At 46.4% G+C, this 19,006-nt stretch overlaps 1 protein-coding gene across 1 annotated transcript in view; it reads left to right on the top strand.

Moving 5' to 3' along the window:
- The window catches only part of YPEL2 (yippee like 2), a 64,344-nt gene that overhangs the window by 14,613 nt on the left and 30,725 nt on the right, over positions 1–19,006 (top strand). The window contains exon 2 of the mRNA XM_003912834.4: positions 4,627–4,940. Within this exon, the coding sequence (XP_003912883.1) occupies positions 4,824–4,940 (117 nt within the window). The 5' untranslated portion in view covers positions 4,627–4,823. The remainder of the gene's footprint in view (positions 1–4,626; positions 4,941–19,006) is intronic.

Here is a 19,006-nt window from a genome sequence, read left to right as displayed (position 1 = left end):
CAGCAGCATCTGTTTTTGTCCCCCACTGGCCATTAAAAATAATAGATAAAATTTTGGTGTGTATTGTGCGCCAGCTCTGTGTAAGCACTGAGACAGTCTCACTTAACACGTAGAACCCTGTGGAGGTTGATCTTATTAGAGATGGGGAAGCTGAGGATCAGGGTGTTTTCGTAACTTGCTGAAAGTCATGCAGCTAGCAAGGAGTGGACCTGGTTTGTGTGAGTCCAGAGCCCACTTCTTTTCCAGTCTTCACCTCCTCTCAGACACCCCATGGAAACAACAACACAGAGGCACGCCTTGGGACCAGCCTTGTCCTGTGTCCTTCCTGTAGAGAGTCCCACTTCTCGGGTCAGTTTCCGTGGCTCGGCATGTGGTGATCCAGCCTTGCTTCCACATCAATCCTCACGTTCCTCTGTGGCTTAACTAAAGCGTCCCACCTCCCGCCCCTCCATCCTGGTGGCACTCAGAAGGTTCTGTTTTGAGTTTCAGCGGCAATTACTCCCTTGTGGGGAAGGCCTGTTGGCCAGGGAGGCGGGGGCGGGTGGTGCTGGCCAGGTTGGCATGTGCTCTGTGTGCATTTGGCTCTCGAGGTGTTGTATCGAAGATCTTTGTTTTTAATCATAATATCTCACATGTTTTCTTTCCGTGCTGCTCATTGTAAGCTAGCTAGGGGCGGCGGCAAATCTTCCTTTAATTTCCAATGTGATGGATTATTAGTTCACTGAAAATGGTGTTTCATTTGCACATGTGCCCCAAGGCTTTTAAATATCAAGCTCATTTGATGATTGTTGGGAATCAATTTAGACTCCACGGTTACGTTCTGTGAGTTGGACTCATGAAGTACCATTAACAGGGGCTAAAGTTCAAAAATTAGAATGAGTTCAACTCCATACTCTTAATTTCTTCCTTAAAAAAAAAAAATCAATTTTCTTTCCTGAGAATTGACCCGAGAAGCTTTTAAAATTTTTGCTTAAAAGGGAAGAAGACAATGCAGATGATGAGTTTTTGGTCCCCACCTCTCAGCTTGTTCCTCTCATGCAGCCTGCTTTCCCCTTTCTCAGCCCACAGGCCTTTTTTTTTTTTCTTTTTTTTTGAGACGGAGTCTCGCTCTGTTGCCAGGCTGGAGTTCAGTGGCGTGATCTCAGCTCACTGCAAGCTCCGCCTCCCAGGCTCAAGTGATTCTCCTGCCTCAGCCTCCCAGATAGCTCAGACTACAGGTGTGTGCCACCATACCTGGCTAATTTTTGTATTTTTTGTAGAGATGGGGTTTCACCATATTGGCCAGGATGGTCTTAATCTCTTGACCTCATGATCCGCCCATCTCAGGCTCCCAAAGTGCTGGGACTACAGGCGTGAACCACTGCCCCTGGACCTATAGGCCTTTCTTGATCCTGCTTCACTTTGCTTTCTACTTACCTCCTCTCATTTCTTCTAGTTTGTCCTGTACCAGTTGAACAAGATTCATATTTCAGCAAGCCACTTTTTCTCCCCTTTTTCTTTTCTTCTTTTTTTTTTAAATGCTCTGTGACACAGTCTGGAATGCAGTTGGAGTGAACACTGTGCACTGCAGCCTCAACCTCCTGGGCTCAAGTAATCCTCCCGCCTCAGCCTCTCAGGTAGCTGGGATCACAGGCGCATGCTAATTTTTTATTAGCCATGCCTGGCTAATTTTTTAATTTTTTTGTAGACATGAGGTCTTGCCATGTTGTCCAGGCTGGTCTTAAAATCCTTGGCTCAAGCATTCCTGTTTCAAAGTGCTAGGATTATAGGTGTGAGCCACCGCACCTGGCTTTTCCTTTTCTCTTCTTAGGAACTGAGTCCCCTCTCTAGGATGCCTGTTTATTCATATTTAAGAGCAATGGGGAGCAGAGTGACCCTGCCACAGCGAAGTGTTAAGGCCTCTTGTCTAGGCCTTCCAGAGCCTTTCTAGCACCAGACAGCCTGGGCCATTGCTTATGTGGTAAATTTTTCTCTTGTCTTTTTAGATTCAGAGCTGTGGTAAGGATGGAATGTGCGTGTGTGTGTGTGTGACACACTCGCATTTAATACAAACGAGAAATGCTTATTTCACAGAAGGTAGCTTTGAATAAGTTTTGGGATTCAGATTTGAAGCTGAGCATAACCAGAAACTTCTGCCTGTAAACTTTTTTTTGGGGTTTCCTTCAGAGGAGAAGTGAGAGAAGAAATAATTCTACTCTGGGGAAATGCATAATTTAGAAGCTGTCTGCATGTCTAAGAAAACAGACTCTGTATCTGCTCTCTAAACTCAGACTGGCAGCCAGGTCATTGTTTCTTTTTCTCCCCTCTGTGTTTGTGTAAGACGAATGGGTCTGGTGTTCTGTGTGCTCCCCAGCGGGCAGCTAAGGCTGTGGACTCCAGCAGCATTTGGCCTGGGGGAAACCTACTGCTTGTTTTCCCCTGCCTGTCTTTCCTATTTCCTTACTCTATAACTCACCACCCCTTCCTTTCCTGGACGTGCTGTCTATCCTGAGAATGGAACAGGAATATTAGAAAGGTTGAAGGGCCAGGCGCGGTGGCTCACACCTGTAATCCCAGCACTTTGGGAGGCCGAGGCGGGTTGATCACCTGATGTCAGGAGTTCAAGACCAGTCTTGCCAACATGGTGAAACCCCGTCTCTACTAAAAATACAAAAATTAGCCAGGCGTGGTGGCGGGCACCTGTAATCCTAGCTACCTGGGAGGCTGAGGTAGGAGGATTGCTTGAACCCGGGAGGCGGAGGTTGTCGTGAGCCAAGATTATGCCACTGTACTCTAGCCTGGAAGACAGAGTGAGACTGTCTCAAAAAAGAAGGAAAAAGGAAGGTTGAGGGTATTTCAGGAAACTCCAAGCGGAGTACTTCGCTCTACCACCTTTCTACCTGTAACGCTGTGGCACCCAACAGCATTGGTCTTCTGTGGACTGTCTTGTCATTCACCTTACCTGCTACTCAGAGTGTGCCCAGGGTGTGATGAAGGGGTTCTGGATCCAAAAGTTTATGGATCTTTCGTCCTGTCTCCTGTGATGGCCAGGCCTAACTCTGAGGCAAAGCCGAGAGAATTATTTCCCACTTCCATTTCCTTCAAGTGTTGCTATAATGTTCACTATAACCTGATTTTACATCTTTAAGACTAGAGGTGGGAGGCTGAGCAGGGGCGACATCGTACCTTGGCCCCTGGAGATCTGAATCCCTTCAACAGTCAGATAACTCACATATAATTGGCGCATATGGAGCCTCCTTGGCTCAGGGCTGCAAAAGAGGAGTGCTCTCACTGTGGAATAAGGGGTGGTGACTGATACTGTCCTTCAGCCTAGTGCTAGGTAGTGCTGTTGGCCACTCAGGACGATATAAAGTGTCCCAGAAGTATGGCGGCCTCAGTGACTGCTTTGGTGGGAAGGATTCCAGGGAAGACGGCAGCTTTGCTTTGGAAGATTTGGTTCCAGGGAGGTTTAGAGGAAAAAGAGGATGATGATTTGCAGGCTTTCTCTAAAGATCCAGATGGATCCCAGACGTAGTCCAGCCAGGAAGATCTGATTTTGTTTATCTTCCTTCCCCATCTCCCTAAATAATTTTATCTTCAAAGCATGACGCAGGTGTTAATTAACACTCCCCACTCTCCTGGGAGGTAGGCAAGTGGAAACACCACCCCTATTAGTGAAGCCCAGGGGATAGCAGGTGCGGAAGCCTCAGGCAGGTGAGCCACAGAGAAGCAGAGGAGTCTTAGACCTTGTGGCCCTGCCCTCAGACCTTTATTTGGACTCGCTGCTCACTTAGTTACCTTGGCACCACCTCGCTTTCTCAGTGTCCTTGGTTCCCAGTAAAAGAGCTGAGGCTGTGGTAGAAAAGATGTATGGTACTATGGGATGAATAATGGGAAGTCAAAGGGCTGGGAAGGAATTCTGGTAAAATTCACTGTTACTGTGAATTTTAGATGCAGGATTCTGATTATGCCATCGATTTCATTCATTTGGTTTAAAAAAATAATGTACTATTTACTTCTAAGTGAGGTGTACTGCAGAGAGAATAACTTCTTCAGAAAGAGCTGGCTTACCACTAGGGATCCCGCGGATTGGGAACTTGATCCTTTATATCCCATGCTCAATCTCTAAAGCAAAGCCTGGAGTGTGGGGTTTGCTGCCTCTGCAGGTGATGGCTTCAAGCGTTGGACTCTCGACATCTGGAAATGGATGAGAAACCCAGGTGTGACTGTTGGATGTGGTGAACCTCTAGAGGCTAAACTTTAACTTCTCCTTTAACCAGTTGCCTTGGTTGGCTCAGGAGAGGGGGCCCTGAGGAGTCCTCTCCCTGGGGCTGTAGGTGGTAGCACATCTTCAAGCCTGATGTTATCTAGGGCTGCCTGGGAATGATGATAATGCATGTGCTGGGTGTCTAATGAAACTGCTGGGATGATACTGAACTTCCCACTCCAGAAAAGCAGCGAGACTGGAGTCTCCAGTGGTTTCTTTCTCATTCATTGGGTATCTTGGGCATAATACAAGGAACAGAGAAGTGGGTCATTTGATCCTGTAAGTGTTGCCTTCTTCATGGGTAGCAGTTGGATTCTGCTTGCTTTGTAGGGAGCCCTGCTCCATCAGCCAATGTTAGTCCTCTTTCCTTGATGTTACAGGCTGCTGAGAACTAGCCCTAGACCTCCGCGTGAGGGTTCTTCTGCCGAAGACATCACCAGTGTGTGGAGCCTGCCCCACACCCACCCGCTGCCAAACCACGGCCTTTACCTGTGTCTTCCGGTGTTTCCCGTGCGACCCATCCTGTGGGAGTGCCTCGTGGGCTGCCCCAGAGTTCACCCCACACTCAGCAGCGCCAATGGTGAAGATGACAAGATCAAAGACTTTCCAGGCATATCTGCCTTCCTGCCACCGGACCTACAGCTGCATTCACTGCAGAGCTCACTTGGCCAATCATGATGAACTAATTTCCAAGGTACATGTTTCCAGCAGGCCTTCCTTGCCTACCTAGGGGAGGGCGCTTAGTGCTCCTAAGGTTGCAGAGGTTTACAGGCTCTCTCAAGAATATTTGTACTCCATCTTTGTACAGGGAGGGCTGACCCACATGACTGTCTCGCTCAACTGAGAAGTAACTCTGAGTTGGAGGGACAGAGTAGTAGTTTAATTTGTTATTTTGGAAATGAGGTGTCATCCTTGTTGGAGGCTTTGGGAGCTGGCAGCTTGCAGGCCAGAAAAGGGAAGGGCTGGGGATGGATGGGAGCCTTGTGCTCAGCTTGCTTGGTTTAGGTTGGCGGACGAAGAGTGAAGAGTGCTCCCTGCTCAGAAGGTGAATTCTAAGAAAGCAGGAGGATGTCTTGTAAGAGGGATTCCTTAGCAAGAAGAGAGAGCCCCCCAGGAAGTTGTAAGACTGTGGAGTTACTAAAGTGGGTGGCCTTTGGCAGGGACTGGCCTGTGGGGGCCTTTAGGGCTTATACATGAGTAATAATGGCATGACATTTGATCATGATCAGAAGAATGGAACCCGATTTTTCCTGAGGTGCTTAGGCAGCTGCTTTCTAAAGATGGGGCTGGGGGATTATTAAGTAAATAAACCAACATGCCAGTTGTGCAATTCAGGAAATGGATCCTTCAGGCAGTGTTCTCAGGGGAACTGCTTCCCTCCTGGCCCTAGATTCCCAGGGGAAGAGAAACAGGTTTTACTAGGCTGCAGACAAAGAGAAAGAGATCATGGGAGACTTTTCCCTTACAAAAGCATCTTTACCCAGAACCAGGACTTCACGCCATTAAAGTAAAAACAAACCAACCCACCTCTACACAGACCCAGATGAAGTTTTTTGTTTTGTTTTTAAATCAGTGTTCCTCATCTGTTTACAAGACCTGCTGGAAAAGGTGGCTGTTGCTTTCTTTGTCTCTGGTTTGGTAGCCCCAGCCAGAGAGGAATGAAGGATCTAGTCAGCTCTTGTAGAACAGTCCTCTCCAGCTGGCTGATTTGACCTAGGAGGTGAAGAAGGCTGCCCAAATAACCACATCTGTAGTAGTAAGGCTTTTCAAATCAGGCCTGAGGACCGAACCCCCTATTCTAGCCTATTCTCCAGGGTCTAAGGTGACCACAGAGCTTGAAGCATACAGCCCCTTAGAGTCCTATCCTCTGGCCAGACTTGTGAATCTGCCCCACTTTCTTTTCTTTATGGTTCTGTTAATTCCTCTCCTTTATGCTGCTTACATTTCAGCCAGCCTTTAGCTTCCTTCTCAGCTTCCCTTTGAATTTTGGGGAACCCCTTGAGTCTGGAAGTTTGAATGTGAGAAGGTGTCAGTGAGAGAAGAGAGGAGTTGGTCTCTTGGGTGTTGGAATTGGGTTTGCAAAGTTGGAGGGGAATTGTGAGTTGTCGGGTTTTTTTTTTTTTGTTTTTTTTTTTTTTGGAAATCTCTAGGGAAATTATTTGCCTATATCTACTAGGAAAGCCAAGGCATAATTTTTTTAATACAAGGAACCAGTGCTATGTATCATAAGAAATTGAGGTGCCAATAAGGTATTTTAGCACCCTCTATGTACTAAAAACTGCAGCTTGACACTTTATAAATGTTATCTTAACTTTCGTATGAAGTCTTTAAGGTAGGTGACATGAGTCATATTTTATGTGGATGAAGAAGCTGAAACTCATAAAACTTGTCCAAGATGTCAAATCAGAGGTTCAGAGAAGAGTGATTACTTTGAGTGGGTGTTCAGGAGGGATTGCTGGAGGAGGTGGTTCTTTGATCTGGGCCTTGTAAAATGGGCAGAAGTTGCATATGTGGAGATGGTAATGGCCTTCAGAATTTATGTCTTATCTCTTTGGCCTAGTGTACAGGGCCTTTGACAATTTGGCAGAGTCATGACTTTTTTGTTAGGTCTCCAGCCAGCTCTCCACTTTGTTTCAGCCACTCGGAACCAAGCCACATTCCCTGAATATGCAGGTATGGGTGTTTCAGGGCTGTGTGCCTTAGTCAAGAGTGTCCCTTCTTCTTCATCTCCCTCCTTCACTCCTTTCTCCTGAGCTCTTCTTCTACGTCCTTGGGCATGGCCTATATCTGCTTTACGTCTCAGGGTCAGAACCTGACCCATGGCAACATCTCAGTAAATGATAAATGAATAGATGGAGGTTGAGCCTTGGAGAAGACAAGTAATGAGAAAAAAAAAATACTTTGTTGGCCTCATGTCCTTCCTGTCCCTTTTGGGGCAGAAAGGCTCATTCACAAGTCCAGGCCAAAGTCAGCACAGGCTTCAGTTTCATTGGCTCAGGCCGGTACACAGATGGGGTGCATTAGAGCTTGATGATTTAAAGGGTTGGGTGAAATGCCTGGCTGTGGGGAGAGCTGAGGGAGCTGCGGCTGGCATTGCACAAAGGTTCCTTTATTTCACTCCACAGCCACCCCCGGCGTTAAATAATCTATAGATTCTTATGCAGGTCTGCCTAATGGAAAGATCATTGCCCCAGCCTCCTCCTTGGAAAATAGGCCTTTCTTTTCATTTTTCCCCCCCTCCTCTTCCATTTAAGAAAGTTCAAGGAGAGAATGTCTCTCCTGTTCGCCTCTCTTGACTTAATCTCCTATGCAGTTTCAGAATCTGCCCAGTGGGAGTTAGGAGCTGGGAAGCAGATAACTGGAGCTGTATCAGCAGTGTAATTAAATGATACTTTGTACTGGTAATAGGGCCTTTCATCTGAAAGCTTGACATTCGTTTGGTGCAAAAAAAAAAAAAAAAGAAAGAAAGAAAGGAAGAAGAAGAAAAAAAGAGAAAAAAAATGAGTGCTTTCATTATGAAGAAGGGGATACAAAGGTCTGAGTGTGTGACCAGCAGTGAACTGGGACTAGGACTGGAACTTCAGGCCCCCTTCTATCAGTGTGCCTAAGCCTACATAGAAGTGTAGAGTTACAAAGTTTTTAAAAACAAATGGAGTCTGTATTGCCATGGTGGTGGAAAGAATCCTGTACCAGGCTTTCTACCTTCATAGCTTGCTCTAGATCCCTAGAGGCCTAGTTACGTGCAATCAGCTGTCCAACTTCCAAGCCTCAGTTTCTCGCTCATAAAATGGGTAAAATAATGTTTGCTATGTTTAATGCTGTGTTAGTCCATTAGGGCTGCTAAAACAACATATGATAGACTAGTTAGCTTGTAAACAACAGAAGTTTATTTCTCACAGTTCTGGAGGCTGGGAAGTCCAAGTTCAAGACAACATGAGATTCAGTCTGGTGAGGCCCTGCTTTCTGGTTCACAGACAGCTCCTTCACACTTAATCTGACACAGTAGAAGGGAAGGGCCTCTCTCTGGCCTCTTTATAAGGACACTAATCCCATTCACAAGAGCTTTGGCCTGATGACCTGATCACCTCCCAAAGGCCTGATCTCCTCCTACCATCATCTTTGGGGTGAGCATTTCAACATATGAATATTGGGGAGACATTCAGACCATAGCAGATGTCTCTAGCAGCCAGCACCTAGTGTGTGCTCATGGTGTGCTATCCCAATAACAGTCCTGAGGAGTAGGCATACACCTTACTGGGGGAGCAGGTTTATCTCATTGCATTGTTATGAGGCTCAGATGAGATCATGGATGTGTGGGTGGTTTGCAAATCACAAACCTCTATGTAAATATAAAGTAGTCTGTTTGCTTCTCTTGGCCTTACTGTCCAAAAGAAAAGAACAGAAAGGCAAGGGGGTGGATTGGAGGGAATTATTCCTGCCTGACACCAATGAGTTTTAGTTTGGCTAAGATGGGTTCACTTGGTACCTGAGGCACAAGAGTTGGATATGAGAAGGGGTAATAGCAAGCCAAGTGTGTCTGTAGAAAGGTAACATGGCGCCGGGCGCGGTGGCTCAAGCCTGTAATCCCAGCACTTTGGGAGGCCGAGACGGGCGGATCACGAGGTCAGGAGATCGAGACCATCCTGGCTAAAGCGATGAAACCCCGTCTCTACTAAAAAAATACAAAAAAACTAGCCAGGCGAGGTGGCGGGCGCCTGTAGTCGCAGCTACTCGGGAGGCTGAGGCAGGAGAATGGCGGGAACCCGGGAGGCGGAGCTTGCAGTGAGCCGAGATCCCGCCACTGCACTCCAGCCTGGGTGACAGAACGAGACTCCGTCTCAAAAAAAAAGAAAGGTAACATGGCATTTTCTCTGTAAAATGGTAAAGAGGATAAGGGGAAAAGCTCTTTGAATTGATGACAGAACTATCTAGGGAATGTGCCAAGGCATCCTACAATTTCTTTCTTAGGGGATGTTATGGTCTAAATGCTGGAGTGTTTGCATGCAGAGGTATTTTGAGTTGGCATGAGGAATTGCTCACATTGTTTCTTCCCTAATGGTACATATAAGCCCTAGTATAAAAATATACTTTGGTTATAAAATAATAATAGCTTCATTTGGAACAGTTAGTAGCCAGCCCTAGTGAGAATAATCTAAACACTCATTTTAGTGGACATAATCTATTATGGAAACCTGGGTCTTCACAAAGTTTTTGTATGAAAATGTTCTGTCTGTCATCCTCCCTTTGCCTCTCTCCTGCCAACCCCTTAATGGCATTGTGGAGTAGGCCATTTAGGAAGGATAAATTGGATTATTCTATCACAGACCCACTTTGGGGCCTTGTGACGTCATGCCAACACACGGTTGCTTTAGTGCTCTGGGTCCTGGAGGAAAGGAGTTGTAGGGTGCTGTAGAGGGGTATCTGATGGAGGCGGGATGAGGAAACCTTTTGCTCAGTCTCCAAAACTATTTACGTTATTGTTATATGAGATCTATAGGTCAGATTATCTTCTGGTGACAAATACGGAATTTCCAGAATTACGGATCATCTCATTCAAGCCTCTCTTCATGAGGAAACAGGCCATGGGTGACTCAGTGATCAAACTGAGGTCACACAGCCTCAGAGCCGGGGCCGTCCACCTCGTACCCCTCCCCAGCGTTCTGTGTGAGGAGCCCTGGCCTGACTTGTTTGCAAGCTCTGGGCAGTCTTTCTGAGGTTAGGAACATTTAGAAGGCAGGTGGGTTTTGTTCCCTGTGGGGTTCCATTGGGCTTACAGTGGTGACATTTTGGTTTTCCCTTCCTGTCTAGAGATTAGATGCAGCATTGCTTTGAGAAGAGTCAGGGAGTGAGATGTTCTGAAGCCTTGTATTGATCTAGTGGCTGCCAAGAGGTAGACTCTGCCCTTGGTTTCCCACCTCTGGCTCTGAGCCCTGGTGTTCTACACCAGTGTAGTGTAGTACCCCCGTGCAGTGGCGTGGAGGCAGTGCCACGGAGGGAGTGCTGCTGTGGAAGTACCGAGATCTGTCCCATCCTGTCCTCTCTACCTGTCAGGGCAGGGATTTGTTTCTCAATTCCCATGGCTCACCAGTTTGGTTTGTTTGTTTTTCTTTTCTTTTTCTTTTTTTTTTTTTTTGAGACGGAGTTTCATTCTTGTTGTCCAGGCTGGAGTACAGTGGCACAATCTTGGCTCACCTCAGCCTCTGCCTCCCAGGTTCAAGCAATTCTCCTGCCTCAGGCTCCTGAGTAGCTGGGATTACAGGCATGCACCTCCACGCTCAGCTAATTCTGTATTTTTAGTAGAGACGAGGTTTCTCCATGTTGGCCAGGCTGATCTCGAACTCCTGACCTCAGGTGATCCTCCTACCTCAGCCTGTCAAAGTGCTGGGATTACAGGCGTGAGCCACCGCACCCAGTCTTTTTTTTTTCTTTCTTTCTTTTTTTTTTTTTTTTGTTGAGAGGGGTGGATGGGGTCTTGCTCTGTGGCCCAGGCTGGAATGCAGTGGTACGATCTCGGCTCACTGCAACCTCTGCTTCCCTCCCAGCCTCCCAGGTATCTGGCATTACAGGTGCACATCACCACTCCTGGCTAATTTTTGTATTTTTAGTAGAGATGGGATTTTGCCATGTTGGCCAGGCTGGTCTCAAACTCCTGACCTCCAGTGATCCGCCCACCTCGGCCTCCCAAAGTGTTGGTATTACAGGCGTGACCCACTGCACCCGGCCAGTTTGTGTTTTTAATGTACAATAAAACTACTCTCTAAAATCGTGATGGAATTATCTATGTCCTGAAAACCTCATGTAAATAATAAATATAGGAACATAATTTCTAAAAATCCCCTCATTTCTTTTTTTTCTCCAGATGCCCTGGAAAACAGTATAGTGAGCATTGAGTTATATCACTAGTAGTGTTGTTAGTGGCTGCTGTGTCACATCAGACAACATAATTCGTAAAGGATATGCACAATATAATCAGACCAGAATGCCAGTTAGCAAGAATTAAAAATAAAGATGAAAAGAAATGATAAATATATACAATATGAGATGTAACTGTTGAAGATAATTATTCTATGAACTTATCTAATTGCAAAATAGATAATTTTAGCTCTAATTTTGTTAATTGAGCTCTAATTTTGATATTCAGTGGATATATGACATAATGATTTTCACAAAAACCATACTCGAATAAAATTCATATTTTTTAGGAGGAAGGAATAAACAGATTGCCGGCGTAAATGTCTATCTCAAAAAGTAAACCTTTTGTTTCTAGAGTAGTGGGACCTAGCTCTTTACTGGAGCAGTGGTACTAAGAAGCAGAAGGGTGGGAACACCTGCGCTCTGTGGCCCGAGCTCTGGTGGGTGCCTCTGCCACTTTGCTGTTGAATGTCAGTGTTTCTTTTTTATTTATTTTTTTGAGATGGAGTCTCACTCTGTTGCCCAGGCTGGAGTGCAGTGGTGCAATCTCGGCTTACTGCAACCTCCGCCTCCTGAGTTCAAGAGATTCTCCTGCCTCAGCCTTCAGAGTAGCTGGGATTGCAGGCATGCACCACCACACCCGGCTAATTTTTGTATTTTTAATAGAGACAGGGTTTTGCCACGTTGGCCAGGCTGGTCTCGAACCCCTGACCTCAAGTTACCCGCCTGCCTTGGCCTCCCAAAGTACTAGGAGTACAGACGTGAGCCACCATGCCTGGCCATGTCAGTGTTTCTTAAACATCACTTCTAAGCTACAGCCAAGGCAGAAGTGACAAATAATGGAAGAGTTCCAGCACAACCCAGTAAGTCCAGTTTCAACACATGCTCTACCCATTTGGCTTTTATAAAAGAGAATCACATTTCCCAAACCCAAATCACTTAATTCTTTTCTTCAAGTATGTGACCTTTGAAAGCCCTGTCTCCTACTAATGAAGCATTGGCTCTTTTGTACTCCTGTAGAAGTATCTGTTCTACAGGAAGGGGTGGCAGGTGAATCAAATCTGTACAGAAAGTCTCCAAACAAAGGGATGTGGTTACTTTACAGTGTTTCTTGGTGAAAATAAGCTATTTGGGGCTCATAAAGTATAGTATCTTATGGTACCTTTCCTCCATAGGGGCAGAGATTGAACGTGTTCAGGATGAAAAGAGCCATGAATTAGGCTGGGATTTTTTTTTTTTCTTTTTTTTTTTTTTGAGACGGAGTCTTGCTCTGTTGCCCAGGCTGGAGTGCAGTGGCCGGATCGCAGTGGCCGGATCTCAGCTCACTGCAAGCTCCACCTGCTGGGTTTACGCCATTCTCCTGCCTCAGCCTCCCCAGTAGCTGGGACTACAGGCGCCCGCCACCTCGCCCGGCTAGTTTTTTGTATTTTTTTAGTAGAGACGGGGTTTCACCATGTTAGCCAGGATGGTCTCGATCTTCTGACCTCGTGACCCACCCATCTCGGCCTCCCAAAGTGCTGGGATTACAGGTTTGAGCCACCGCGCCTGGCCGTTTTTTTTCTTTTTTTCATACAGAGTCTCACTCTGTCACCCAGGCTGGAGTGCAGTGGTGCAATCTCGGCTCACTGCGATCTCCACCTCCTGGGTTCAAGCAATTCTCATGCTTCAGCCACCTGACTAACTGGGATTACAGGTGTGCATCACCATGCCCAGATGATTTTTGTATTTTTAGTAGAGATGAGGTTTCACTGTGTTGGCCAGGCTGGTCTCAAACTCCTAACCTCAAGCGATCTACCTGCCTCTGCCTGCCAAAGTGCTGGGATTACAGATGTGAGCCACCGCACCCAGCTTGGGATAATTTGTATAGCACAATTGGTCCACAGTGGGACCATTTTAACTGTATCTCAAGAGTTTCTGGTGTATGTGGGTACTGTGCCTATACTTGCTCTTTTTATCTTATTGATTCCATTGTCTTTGCACAAATACTAATTATGTACTCTGTGTGTGTGTGTGTGTGTGTGTGCATGCACATAGCACTATTCTAGATATTATAATACTACCCTCAAATTTTCTCAGGGAACTTTTATCCTAGTTTGGGAGATAATAGATTCATGTTATGCCTTCTTGAAGTTTCTACCTCATCTTTTATGCTTCTGTTAAAGCAGTTATCACAGTATGATGACACGTTTCCCATTAGCCTGTGGATTACTTGAGGAGACGATTGTGATATCATTTTTATGTCTCTAGAAGCAGCACGGCTCCTAAGACTGGTAGATTCCCGGTGAATATTTGAGTGAATGACTTAATACTCAGATAGAGATCTTTATCAGTGACTTTCAGTCTGGGTCCATGGACTGGCTTCAAGGACTCCATGAAATTGTGTGTGTCATTCTGTGGGCATGTATATTTTTCTAGGGAGGGTTTCATGGCTTTCATCAGGCTCTCCACCAAAGATACTGTTGGTTAGAAAAGGAAAAAAAACACGCATACAACCAAACTTTAAGATCCATCTGTCTAGAAAACGCAGTTCTGGGAAGACTTGGTGGAAGAAGTGGCATTGAACTGTGCTTGGAAGCAGAAGCCTCAAATGATGGGGAGGAGCTGATAAAAGGAGTGGCAGAAACCAAGAGCCAGAGGCAGGGAGCACACAGGGAGCAGCCATTCTTTAGGGTAGAGGTTGAAAAACTGTGAAAACATTGAAAGTGTAGGTCGAAGCCAGATTATTAGAAGAATAGAAGCTAGGATGTTATCCCATTGACAGTTGGTTGCTACTGAAGACTTTTAAGCAGGTAATGACGTGGTCAGCAAATGGTCAGTGTTGCCATGGTGTGGCAGATGAACTAGTGAGGAAGAGACTAGAAGGGGGCAAGTGGTGTCTGTCCATTGCAGTGGTCTGAATGTGTTCCAGGCACATGGTGGTCATTCAGCAAATACTCATTGACCACTGCTTGGCAAAGAAATAGAAGCATTCTATGGTTTTAAAAAAAATTGTCTTTATCATTTGTAGGCATGGACAAGGGGAATTGAGTTCAGGAAGTCACATGCTTTAAATGGGAGGCAGACCTGTCCCACAGTCATGCCTGCTCCCTGTGAAAATTAATGATCTGGGCACACATAGAGTTGCTCACCAATTTAGTATCAAGGGAGCTGCTTGGGACCAAATCTGGCGAATCATCTTTATGTTTTGTTTTTCTTTTGCTGCAGACTGCAGGCAGCTGGAGCACAAAATCTGCTCAAATGTGATTCTTTCTGTGTGGTTACTTTAAATACCAAAAGGAAATGTTGACTTGAGCGATGAGGCGTACCCTGAAAATTAACTCTGTGGTTTGCAGATGCCTTTAAGGTTCCAATCATAAGACTGGTTTGTATATTATTAGTGTCTAGGCTCTCAGCAGGGACACTGGTAATCAAGCTTGTATTCCCAGTCAAAAATCCAAAGAAACTCTTTTTCATCAGGGTGTTCACCCTGGGAAGCAAGGAGTGGGTGCAGAATCCCTCTGTTTTCTGTTTGAGCGGTGGCACTTCCTCTGGCCTCTGGAATGGTAAATCTGCACCATTGCTACTTTGGCTCTTTGTATTTGGGGACCTGACTACAATCCACTGTCATACACTACTTGTTTGGTTCCATAATTCTTGTGTTTTAAACAACATTTATACCTAGATGGTAGAGATAAGAAGATGAGTCCTGCACTTAAAGAGCCTGTGACCTTTAGGAAAAAAGGGAAAGCAAGGCTCACCATGGAGGGTAGAAGAACTTTACAGATAAGGTTGTTTGGTGTTGTAACAAACACAAGATGAAAAATTAGGCCGGGCGCGGTGGCTCAAGCCTGTAATCCCAGCACTTTGGGAGGCCGAGACGGGCGGATCACGAGGTCAGGAGATCAAGACCATCCTGGCTAACACGGTGAAACCCCGTCTCTACTAAAAAATACAAAAAAAAAACTAGCCGGGCGAGGTGGCAGGCGCCTGTAGTCCCAGCTACACAGGAGGCTGAGGCAGGAGAATGGCGTAAACCCGGGAGGCGGAGCTTGCAGTGAGCTGAGATCCGGCCACTGCACTCCAGCCCGGGCGACAGAGCGAGACTCCATCTCAAAAAGAAAAAAAAAAAAAGATGAAAAATTACATTGCTGCTATTAGCTACTATTGATTGAACACCTCCTTAGTTTTTTATATATATAGAGAGAGAGAGAGCGCGTGCGCTATGTTGCCTAGGCTGATCTCAAACTCCTCACCTTCAGCAGACCTCCCACCTCAGCATCCCGAAGTGTTGGGATTACAGGTGAGCCACCACACGGGTCCCTAAAGACTTACACTTTTTTTTTTTTGAGATGGTGTCCCACTCTGTTGCCCAGGCTGTGCAGTGGCACAATCTCTCCCACTGCAGCCTCTGCCTTCTGGGTTTGAGCAATTCTCCTGCCTCAGCCCCCCAAGTAGCTGGGATTACAGGCACCTACCACCACACCCGGCTAATTTTTGTATTTTTAGTAGAGATGTGGTTTCACCATGTTGGCCAGGCTGGTCTCAAACTCCTGACCTGACCTCAAGTGATCCACCTGCCTCAGCCTCCCAAAGTGCTGGGATTACAGGCGTGAGCTACTGCACCCAGAACACTTTCTTCTTGATTGAGCACCTACTGTGTGCCAGGAATTCCTTTAGGTATTTTACTTACTCTGTCACTTTACAACATCCTTTCAGGGTGGGGATTAATTAAGGCCATAGGTTACCAGGTTACCAAGAAGCCAGATGGGTTCAGATTCAGATCTGCTCATGTACTTTTTGCTCCCACTTGGCAATGTGGCCTAGGTTCTTTTGGCTTTGCCTGTTTTATGGTCTCACTCAGTAATCCTTGTGGCAAATCCCACCCTTTCTTCCCTCCTGTCATTTCCTTTGCCTTGGTGAATCCTCCTCCTCTCCTCTCTCTCTTTTCAGTTTCTACCCATTCTTGAAGAACAGCTCACATCTTTTTTTCTCCTAGTGAGTCTTTCTGGTCTATAGGATGCTCTGAATGTCAGTGGAACTCACTGTCTGGTTGTTCATTTTAATGACTGTCTTGTGGTATGGTCTGTGTTGTTATGGTTGCATGCACTTTTTATGTATAATTGTCTTGCTTCCTAACAAGATTCTCAATGTCCTGGAGTCATAGATGCTCAGAACTTTATGGCTGAATGTACCTTTGAACCTGGAGTTTCTAGTTCAACTCCTCATTTTATAGCTTAGGAAACCAAAGCCCAGAGAGAAGCTGAGGGCCTCTTGATTTTGCACTTTGCCACCTCCCCCCACCACACCACTGTGCACATAGCTGGTGCTTGTAAGTGCTGGAGGAAGCCCTGGGAGAGGGCTGGCATCCGGAAGATTGACAGTGTCAAGCACTATGATCTTGGGCAAGACTGTTCACCTCTCTGGCTCTCCCTTTTCTTCATTTATCCAAATGAGTGCAATAGGTTAGACTGTCTTTAAAGTTCCTTCTACTTCCCCCTGCATCTTCTGAGTCTGATGTAGTAGCATAAGGTGATATGAGGCCATATAACATAGCAGCTCGTGGTATAACCTCTGAGCCAGACCGCCTGGGTTCCAACCTTGGCTTATTCATTTGGTAACTGTGTACATTAAGTAATCCCTCTATGTATGTCTTTTTTTTTCTTATTTTTTTTTTTTTTTGGAGACAGAGTCTCGCTCTGTCACCCAGGCTGGAGTGCAATGGTGCGATCTCAGTTCACTGCAACCTCCACCTCCTGAGTTGAAGCAATTCTCCTATTCTCCTATTCAGCCTCCCAAGTAACTGGATTACAGGTGCCTGCCACCACACCAGCTTTTTTCTTTTTTTGGTTTTTTTTTTTTTGTAGAAGATGAGGTTTCGCCATGTTGGCCAGGCTGGTCTCGAACTCCTGACCTTAGTTGATCCACTGGCCTCGGCCTCCCAAAGTGCTGAGATTACAGGCATGAGCCACTGCGCCCAGCCGCCTTTGCGTCTTAATGGCCTCACCGGCAAATGGGAATAATAGTAATATTAGATACCTGCTGGGATTTTTGTGGAAATTAAATGCGATAATCGATGTGAAGTCCTCACCACAGGACCTGGCATATGACAAATGCTCAATAAATGTTGGAAGCTAGTGTTATTCTATGAATAGTCACTAAGGAAAACCAAATGGAAAGTGACAGAACTAGGGCCTGGCACCCCAACAGGCCTGGCACACTTGCTAGTTGCCCTTCTTTTTGGAGAGTCTCAGCAGTTGCCTTTGAGCCCTACAGCTGTCATCCGTGGTCTTTTGAGGCTTCTCATTATGGAGTCGCTTGTTCCTTATCCCAGGAGGTAATGAAATAGCAGCACCTTCCACCACGGCTCTCTGTGGCCTTACCTGCAGGCAGCAGCGAGGCCTCTCTAGAATGCCAATGGAAAAGCCTGTCCCTGCCTGCTTCTCTTCTAGTCTGTCAGGTGGTTACTGTGCCTCTGACCCACCTGAGGACCTCAGTCTGCTGTGACACAGCAGCCCAGGCAACTGGAAGAGAAGTCCCTGGCCTGGACAGTGAAGCTGGAGCTGAGAATTGCTTGTCAGTTTGATTCCTTCTGTGATGCTTCGGGCAGGGGGTGGGGGAATGTTTTGAAGGAAACAGCTTTCTTTATCTTAAAAAAACAAAACCAAAAGAGAATCTCTGATAACCTTTGTTTCCAAAGCACTCAGCAAAGCTGCTGAAAGGAGGGTTTGACCTGGTGACCCAGAGTATTATCTCTGGGGTAAGGGCTGCCCAGCCAAGAGGAGCTTTAGCTGTTTCCCTGTCTCCCTGGCTGGACAGTGAGTCGGAGGAGGGGGAGAGGAAGAGAGGAGGAGATGGCTCCGCCAGCTGCTGCTAAAACAACAACATCTGATCAATCTGTAAACTCCCTCCCCTCCAGACCACAGTGATGTCAAGAGGCGGAGCAGGTGGCGCTGGGTCTCCCCTCGCCTTTAGTCCCTGATACCCTTGGGTCTTTGAAGGGGTAAATTGTGATCATCAAAAGGAAAATTCTCTATCTTTGGGGGCCCAGGAGCTCCTTTTCCTTCCTGTTAGGGTTGGCTCCACCAAGAGCAATTTTCTGTTTCCTCATGTATCTGTTGGGAAGCTAACTGTCACCTTAGCGTCCCAGCCGATAAATGAGGAAGCAGATAAGTGTTTCCTCACCAAAACAAAAAATCCCTGAGTGAACCCTTCTGCACTGGGCCTGTCATTTATTCCACGTTGCGTGAGCTCCTCTTACGTGTTAGACCCTGGGAATACAGTGACAAACAGATGCAAGCTTTGCCTTCACTGAGCCTGTACGCAGTACCCTTTGGTTCCCGGAAGGCCTAGCACCTGAAAAAGCGGCTGGTGGCAGGAGAAATGAATATCTCCTTCCTGAACCTGGCCCTTAGGGTTATCCAGGGCAGCTGAGAAACCAGCATTTCCATAATGCTTTCCATTCAGCTTACCTAATTCTCATGAGAGGCTGAAGTGCTTTCAGCCTTTTGTTTCCCTGACGTCCCTGTCCTTCCTTGCAGTCGGCCTGAGCTAGCCCAGCCTAGTGGGGCAGCCGCCTGTTCTCTGATGCATCTTTGGAGGAATGTCTGTGTTCTCAGGACCAGGCCTCTCCCCACTGTTTACATTCCTGACCTTCTGAAAGCTGCCAGCTTTATCCACAGATGGCCTTTCCCCTTTAGATGCCAAATGTTCCAGACGACAGGTAGAACTATGAGAGGGCCTTTAAGGTTCATCCCAGACACATTCAGCTAGGAAACCTGAGGAGAGAGGAAGCCGGTGAAACAAGACTTCATGGAGCTCTTTGAAGCTCGAAGCCCCCATATTTCTTGATTCTCCCCGCAGCGGGAGAGG

The sequence above is a fragment of the Papio anubis genome, chromosome 17 (assembly GCF_008728515.1).
Source record: "Papio anubis isolate 15944 chromosome 17, Panubis1.0, whole genome shotgun sequence".
Taxonomy (NCBI): domain Eukaryota; kingdom Metazoa; phylum Chordata; class Mammalia; order Primates; family Cercopithecidae; genus Papio; species Papio anubis.
The sequence above is the reverse complement of the archived record's forward strand: the minus strand, read 5'-3'. Positions and strand labels throughout refer to the sequence as shown.